General features: G+C 47.3%; 1 gene segment (V, D, J or C); it reads left to right on the top strand.

The window, feature by feature from the left end:
• Positions 1–5,380: 5,380 nt before the first annotated feature.
• On the top strand, positions 5,381–6,989 carry LOC129715127 (T cell receptor alpha variable 13-1-like). The segment is given in 2 exon segments: positions 5,381–6,096; positions 6,521–6,989. Coding segments are annotated over 2 exon segments (378 nt in total).
• Positions 6,990–9,123: the final 2,134 nt, after the last annotated feature.

Raw genomic sequence — 9,123 nt, 5'->3', positions numbered from 1 at the left:
AAATTGTACACCATATTCCAGAATTGTCTCACCAATGCCTTGTACAATTTTAACATTACATCCCAACTTCAATACTCATTGCTCTGATTTGTAAAGGCTAGCACACCAAAAGCTTCCTTTAGCACCCTATCTACATGAGATTCCACCTTCAGGGAACTATGCACAGTTATTCCTAGATCCCGCTGTTCAACTGCATTCATCAATTCGCTACCATTTACTATGTACGTCCTATTTTGATTTGTCCTGCCAAGATGTAGCACCTCACACTTATCAGCATTAAACTCCATCTGCCATCTCTCAGCCCATTCTTCCAAATGGCCTAAATCTCTCTGTAGACTTTGAAAATCTACTTCACTATCCACAACAACGCCTATCTTAGTATCATCTGCATACTTACTAATCCATTTAACCACACCATCATCCAGATCATTGATGTACATGACAAACAACAGTGGACCCAACACAGATCCCTGAGGCACCCCACTGGTCACCGGCCTCCAACCTGACAAACAGCCATCCACCATTACTCTCTGGCATCTCCCATTCAGCCACTGTTGAACCCATCTTGCTACTCCTGCATTGATACCCAACAATTGAAGCTTCTTAACCAACCTTCCATGAGAAACCTTGTCAAAGGTCTAACTCCCTCAATAACAAGTGTGACCTTCCTCAAGTTAGGGGCTCAAATCTGCACACAATACTCCAGGTCTCACAAAGGCTGTGTACAATTGCAAAATAACCTCTTTGCTCCTATATTCAATTCCTCTTGTTAGAAAAGCCGACATAACATTCGCTTTCTTCACTGCCTGCTTACTTTCATAGACCGATGAACAATGACCCCCCAGATCCCGATGCACTTCCCCCTTTCTCAACTTGACGCCATTTAGATAGTAATCTGCCTTCCTGTTTTGCTACGAAAGGGGATAACCTCACATGTATCCGCATTAAACTTCATCTGCCATGCATCTGCCGTCTCCCCCAACCTATCGAGGTAACCCTGCATTCTCATAGCGTCCCCCTCACAGTTCACACTGCCACCCAGCTCTGTGTCATCTGCAAATTTGCTAATGCTACTTTGAATCCCTTCACCCAAATCATTGATGTATATTGTAAATAGCCGCGGTCCCAGCACCGAGCCATGCGGTATCCCACTTGTCACTGCCAACCACTTGTCTCACTTATACCCCGAAATACCATCCCTGAGGAGCGGGTTGTTTGGTTGGGAAGGGATGAGTTAACCATGGAGTTGTGGAGGAACCGTCTCTGCGGGAAGTGTTGAGATGGGAAGATGTGGTTAGTGGTGAGATCCCGTTCGATGTGGCGAAAGTGTTGAAGGAATGTGTGCTGTAGCTGAGGGCTGATGCGTGAACCGTGTGGTCTAGGGGGACTCTGTTCCTGTTGTGACTGCGTGCAGAGGGAGCAAGAGCGGAGCAGCGCATTACTGAGGGAACCCATGCGAGTTTCTCATCAATGATGAAAGAGAGGAAGCCCTGTCCTTAAAGAAGGAGGACACCTAGGATGCCCTGGTATGGAACATCAGTCATTGGGCGCGGATGCGGCGTAGACAGAGGGGTTGTGGAGTAAGGGATAGAATATTTCAAGGAAGCAGGGTGGGAGGATGTGCAGATTGCTCTGAGTCAGTAGGGTTATAATAGATGTCAGTCGCTAGTCTATGGCCTGTGGTGCAGAGGGTGAGATCAAGAAAGTAAATGTCAAGAAACAGTAGGATGATGTCCGAGATGGTCCAATTGAATATAAGTGCAGGATGGAAATTGGTAGTAAAGTTAATGACATGCGTGAGTTCTGAATGGGTGCAGGAGGTAGACCAATGCAATGTAGCGGAAGTATAGTATGGGGTTCGGGCCAGTTCACGCAATGAACGCGGTTTATGGGATGCACCCTGCAAAGTGACAGGCATAGCTGGGGCCCTTACGATTGCCCAGGGTTACGCCTCGGATTTGGAGAAAGTGTGGGGAGTAGAAGGAGACGTTTTCGCGGGATAGTTGCCGGTCAAAATAAAATATTACTCAGGATCCTAGAGGGATCTGTATCTATCACTATATATTTATATGTCTATCTATCTCTATCCATCCATCTCTATCCATCCATGTATCTTGGCCGGCCTGTGCAATCTGGGTGTGAGGGTCCTTTTTCGCGCTGTAGAATTGTATGATTATTGGCTCGTGTTCGTCCCTTTGACGTCTGTTAACCATTCTCCAATTGCATTGCAGGAAGAGGGCGAGGATTGAGTCAGTGACGCGCCTCCCGCGGCACCTCTTCCTGCTTGACACTCGCCCGTCTCTGTTCTGCTGCCACAGTATCCGCCCGCAGTAGAAGGCGTTGCCGCGCAGTTTCATGAGATGGCTGGCAGTTTGTTCCTCGTCGCCGTGTTCTCTCTGGCTCTCGGTACGTGTCATCTATGATGCAAAAATATCCCTATTAAACGCTACTTCGATCACGCGCCGATATTCACAGTTGGTTGGTTAATTAGTTGGTTAGTTAGGTAGTTAGTTAGTTAATTAATTAGTTAGTTAGTTAATTAATTAGTTAGTTAGTTAGTTAGTTAGGTAGTTAGGTACATAGAGATGGAGAGCTAGAGAGGTTAAGACATAGCTAGAGATGCGGATGGTAGAGAGAAGAATACGTGAGCGATATAAATAGATAGATAAGTAAATAGTCAGCGATGCAGCTTAATAGATAGATAGATGGAACGGTAGATATGGTGGACAGAGAGCGTTACAGGTAGGTCGAATATATGCAAAGAAACGTAGAGGACAGACAGACCGGCAGGCAGGCAAACAGGTAGAGATATATAATGGTTAGATAGAGAGAAGGATGCATGAAATTAATAAATTGTGGTAAAGATCGCGAGAGATTCAAGTTGATACAAGATAGATGAATGTATACATAGAGATGGGTATAGAGAGCGAAACACATACATACATCGATACACATACATACAAATATAAGGAAAGAGAGAGTAAGATTGATTTCCCTCTCTTTCATCCCTCGATCTCTAGGTTCATGCCGGGCGGATGAGATCCAACAGTCGCCCAACTCCCTCAGCGTTAGGGAGGGCGAATCCGCGGAGATGAGTTGTCTACAGACGGGTACGGTCCGTAACTACGTGATGTGGTACCGTCAGACTGAGGGAGCAGGATTGGCGCTGATCGGGAACGTCTATAGTAGCCAGGAACCTCAATACGAAAAGGGATTTCAGAGCGGGTACTTGATCAGCGCGAAAGCGGGAAACAAGAGGTTCAATCTCCAGATCCCCAGCGTGACAGACGGAGATGAAGCGCGATATTTTTGCGCTGCTAAAGAAGGTACACAGCGACTCAGAGAGGAATAGAGCATGAGCAAAAACCCCACACAGAACACCAAAAGAGTAAAGCAAAGGAAAAGTGCCACCGGGGCACAATGTCACATTCCTGACAAGACGCCGAGTTAAACTGGTCTCTCCTTCCTGTACATGGATCATATCCCTCCATTCCCTGCATATCGAAACACGTACGGAAAAGCCTTTTAAACGGCACTATAGTAACTGACGTCACCACCACCGGCGGCACCGCGTTCTACGCTCACAGCACCCACTATGTTAAAAAAAATAATTGACCCGAGCATGTTCAAAAAATGATGACCCTCTCACCTTCAAGCTTTGCCTTCCAGTCTCTGCGATTTCCAGTCTAGGGGAAGACGGTTCTGGCTGTCTACCATATTTGCACCACTCACAATTTTATATTATTCCATCAGGTCTATCCTCAGCTTCTGAGCTCCAGAACCCCCCCCCCCCTCAAGTCCATCCAGCCCTACGCCCACATGTAGCGGAAACCCTCCAATTCAGGCAGCATTCTGGTGTGACACCAATTTACCCACTCCAACATCTCGTGATAGCTAACGCGCTTAAATTTAGACAGTATTTTGGTAAACCTCCTCTGCACTCTCCGCAACCTGCCCCTATAGTTAACATTTTTTAATTCAGACATAATTATGACGATCCACCTCTGCGCCCTCTCCAATCACTCCCTCCTCTGCACCTTCTACAATCTCTTCATAGAGTTAACGTCCTCAAATGCGGGCATCATTCTCGGTGAGCCTCCTCTGCACCCTCTCGAGAGCCTCCACACTGTTCCGTAATGGGGGAGACCAGGATTGCAAGCAATTAACTAGCCAATAGACAATAGGTGCAGGAGTGGCCATTCGGCCCTTCGAGCCAGCTCCGCCATTCAATGAGATGATGCCTGATCATCCACAATCAGTACCCTGTTCCTTCCTTCTCCCCAAATTCCTTGACTCCGCTATCTTGAAAAGCTCTGTCTAGCTCTCTCTCGAAACCATCCAGAGAACCAGCCTCCACCGCCCTCTGAGGCATATATTCCACAGTCTTACAATTATCTGTATGAAAGGTTTTTCCTCATCCCCGTTCTAAATGCTTACACCTTATTCTTAAACTGTGGCCGCTGGTTCCTGGACTCTCCCAACATCGAGAACATGTTCTTCGCCTCTAGCGTGTCCAACCCCTTAATATTAATTTATATTTCAACAAGACCCCCTCCTCCCCTCATTTATCTAAATTCCAGGGTATTCAAGCCCATCCGCTGCGTTCTGCCAACATATTACAGTCCCACCATCCCGGGAATTAACCCAGTGAATCTCCGCTGCAATCCATTATTAGCAGGAATGCCCTTCATCAAATTGGAGACGAAAACTGCACACAATACTCCAGGTGTGGTCTCGCTAGGGCCTCTGCAAGAGGGCCTCTTTTCTGCTGTACTCAACTTCTCTTGTGAATATGCCATTTGCTTCGTAGACAATACACAAAAGGTGCAGGATTAGGTCATACGTCCCTTCAAGCCAGCACAGCCACTCAATGTGATGAAGGCTGATCATCCACAACCCGTACCCCGTTCCTGCCTTCTCCCCATATCTCATGTGTCCGCTATCTTCAAGACCCTTATCTAGCTCTCTCTTGAAAGCTTCGAGAGAACCGTCCTTCACCATCTCTGATGCAGAAAATTCAACAAACTCACAACTCCGTGTGAAAAAGTGTTTCTACAAAAGTCCTTCTAAATTCATACAAGCTCAGCCGTACCATTCGCTCAGAATATGACGAGCCCGCCATTCCGGAAATTAACCTTGTAAACCTACGTTGCACTGCCCCAATAGCAAGAATGTCCTTCCTCCAAATAGAGGACCAAAACTGCACACAATACTCCAGGTGTTGTCTCACTGGGGCCATATGAAAATGCAGCAGGACCTCTTTGCTCCTATATTCAACAACAATTTCTATGAAGGCTACCATGCCATTCGCTTTCTTCACAGTCAGCTGTACCTGCATGCCTTCCTTTCATTGATTGATGAACAAGGAACCCCAGTCCCCGTTGTTCTTCTCCTTTTCCCAACTTGATACCATTTAGATACTAATCCGCCTTCCCGTTTTTGCTACCAAAGTGCATAACCTCACATTTATCTACATTAGACTGCATCTGCCGTGCATCTGCCCACTCACCCAACCTGTCCAAGTCACCCTGCATGCCCATAGCATCCTCCTTACAGTTCACGCAATGAACGGGGTTTATGGGTTGCACCCAGCAAAGTGACAGGCATAGCTGGGTCCCATCCGATTGCCCAGGGCTACGCCTTGCATTTGGAGGAAGTGGGAGGAGTAGAAGAAAAAGTTTTCGCGAGGTCGTCGCCGGTCAATTAAAAATATTACTTAGGAATCCTAGAGGGATCTGTATCTATCTCTATACATCTATCTGTCTATCAACCTCAATCCATCCATCTCTCTCCATCCATGTATCTTGGCCGGCCTGGGCAATATGGGCGGGAGAGTCCATTTTCGCGCTGTACAACTCTATGATTTTTGCCCCGTGTTCGTTCCTCCGACGACTGTTGACCATTCTCCAATTGCATTGCAGGAAGAGGGCGGGGACTGAGTCAGCCACACGCCTCCCGCGGCAGCTCTTCTCGCTTGACATTCGCTCATCTCTGCTCTGCCGCCACAGTATCCGCCCGCAGTAGACGGCGGTGCCGCGCAGTTTCATGAGATGGCTGACAATTTGTTCCTCTTCGTCGTGTTCTCGCTGGCTCTCGGTACGTGTCATCTCTGATGCTAACATTATCCCGATTAAGCGCTGCTTCGATCCCGCGCCGATAGTCGCGGGTCAATTGGAAATGTTCCCTGGAGCTCCTGGCGGGATGATACAACTTTTAATATTAGGTTTGTGGGGAAAAAAGGAAGAATCCGACTCCGAACGCCACTCATCCTTTTTCTCCATAGATGCCAACTGGCCCGCTGTGTTTCTCCAGCACTTTGTGTCTATCTTAGGTAGAACACATTTAATTAGTTAATTAGTGAGGTACAGATCGCGAGATATACAGGTTGATACAAGATAGATGAATGTGTACATAGAGAGCGAAACACATAAATACAGACATCGATACACATATATACAAATGTAAGGAGAGAGAGAGTAAGACAGATTGATTTGTCTCTCTTGCATTCCTCGATCTCTAGGTTCATGCCGGGCGGATGAGATCCAACAGTCGCCCAACTCCCTCAGCGTTAGGGAGGGCGAATCCGGGGAGATGAGTTGTGTACAGACGGGAACGGTCCGTGACTACATGATGTGGTACCGTCAGACTGAGGGAGCCGGATTGGCGCTGATTGGGAACGTCTATAGTAGCCAGGAACCTCAGTACGAAAAGGGATTTCAGAGCGGGTTCTTAATCAGCGCGGAAGCGGGAAACAAGAGATTCAATCTCCAGATCCGCAGCGTGAGCGACAGAGATGAGGCGCGATATTTTTGCGCAGCTAAAGAAGGTACACAGCGACTCAGAGAGGAATAGAGCATGAGCAAAAACCCCACACAGAACACCAAAAGAGTAAAGCAAAGGAAAAGTGCCACCGGGTCACAATGTCCCTTCCTGACAAGACGCCGAGTTAAACTGGTCTCTCCTTCCTGGACATGGATCATATCCCTCCATTCCCTGCATATCGAAACACGTACGGAAAAGATTTTAAACGGCACTATAGTATCTGACGCCACCACCACCGGCGGCAGCGCGTTCTACGCTCACAGCACCCACTATGTAAAAAAAATAATTGACCCGAGCATGTTCGAAAAATGATGACCCTCTCACCGTCAAGCTTTGCCTTCCAGTCTCTGCTTTTTCCACTCTAGGGGAAGACGGTTCTGGCTGTCTACCATATATGCACCACTCATAATGTTATATACTTCCATCAGGTCTATCTCAGCTTCTGAGCTCCAGAAAAAAACCCAACTCAAGTTCATCCACCCCTACGCCCACATGTAGCGGAAACCCTCCAATTCAGGCAACATTCTGGTGTGACACCAATTTACCCACTCCAACATCTCGTAGTAGCTAACGCGCTTAAAATTAGACAGCATTCTGGTAAACCGCCGCTGCACTCTCCGTAACCTGCCCCTATAGTTAACATCTTTTAATTCAGACATAATTATGACGATCCGCCTCTGCGCCCTCTCCAATCACTCCCTCCTCTGCACCTTCAACAATCTCTTCATAGAATTAACGTCCTCAAATGCGGGCATCATTCTAGGTGAACCTCCTCTGCACCGTCTCGAGAGCCACCACACTGTTCCGTAATGGGGGAGACCAAGATTGCAAGCAATTAACTAGCCAATAGACAACAGGTGCAGGAGTGGCCATTCGGCCCTTCGAGCCAGCTCCGCCATTCAATGAGATGATGCCTGATCATCCACAATCAGTACCCTGTTCCTTCCTTCTCCCCAACTCCGCTATCTTGAAAAGCTCTGTCTAGCTCTCTCTCGAAACTATCCAGAGAACCAGCCTCCACCGCCCTCTGAGGCATATAATTCCACAGTCTTACAATTATCTGTATGCAAGGTTTTTCCTCATCCCCGTTCTAAATGCTTATACCTTATTCTTAAACTGTGGCCGCTGGTTCTGGACTCTCCCAACATCGAGAACATGTTCTTCGCCTCTAGCGTGCCAAACCCTTAATATTAATTTATATTTCAACAAGACCCCCTGCTCCCCTCATTTATCTAAATTCCAGGGTATTCAAGCCCATCCGCTGCGTTCTGTCAACATATTACAGTCCCACCATCCCGGGAATTAACACAGTGAATCTCCGCTGCAATCCATTATTAGCAGGAATGTCCTTCATCAAATTGGAGACGAAAACTGCACACAATACTCCAGGTGTGGTCTCGCTAGGGCCTCTGCAGGAGGGCTTCTTTTCTGCTGTACTCAGCTTCTCTTGTGAATATGCCATTTGCTTCGTAGACAATACACAAAAGGTGCAGGAGTAGGTCATACGTCCATTCGAGCCAGCACAGCCACTCAATGTGATGAAGGCTGATCATCCACAACCAGTACCCCGTTCCTGCCTTCTCCCCATATCTCGTGTGTCCGTTATCTTCAAGACCCTTATCTAACTCTCTGTTGAAAGTTTCGAGAGAACCGGCCTTCACCGACTATGATGCAGAGAATTCAACAGACTCACAACTCCGTGTGAAAAAGTGTTTCTACGAAAGTCCTTCTAAATTCATACAAGCTCAGCCGTACCATTCTCTCAGAATATGACGATACCGTCATTCCGGGAATTAACCTTGTAAACCTACGTTGCACTACCTCAATAGCAAGAATGTCCTTCCTCCAATTAGGGGACCAAAACTGCACACGATACTCCAGGTGTTGTCTCACTGGGGCCATATGAAAATGCAGCAGGACCTCTTTGCTCCTATACTCAACAACAATTTCTATGAAGGCTACCATGCCATTCGCTTTCTTCACAGTCAGCTGTACCTGCATGCCTTCCTTTCATTGATTGATGAACAAGGAACCCCAGTCCCCGTTGTTCTTCTCCTTTTCCCAACTTGATACCATTTAGATACTAATCCGCCTTCCCGTTTTTGCTACCAAAGTGCATAACCTCACATTTATCCACATTAAGCTGCATCTGCCGTGCATCTGCCCACTCACCCAACCTGTTTGAGTCACCCTGCATGCTCATAGCATCCTCCTTACAGTTCACGCAATGAACGGGGTTTATGGGTTGTACCCAGCAAAGTGACCGGCATAGCTGGGTCCCATCCGATTGCCCAGGGCTAC

The sequence above is a fragment of the Leucoraja erinacea genome, unplaced genomic scaffold, assembly GCF_028641065.1.
Source record: "Leucoraja erinacea ecotype New England unplaced genomic scaffold, Leri_hhj_1 Leri_1027S, whole genome shotgun sequence".
Taxonomy (NCBI): Eukaryota; Metazoa; Chordata; class Chondrichthyes; order Rajiformes; family Rajidae; genus Leucoraja; species Leucoraja erinaceus.
The sequence above is the reverse complement of the archived record's forward strand: the minus strand, read 5'-3'. Positions and strand labels throughout refer to the sequence as shown.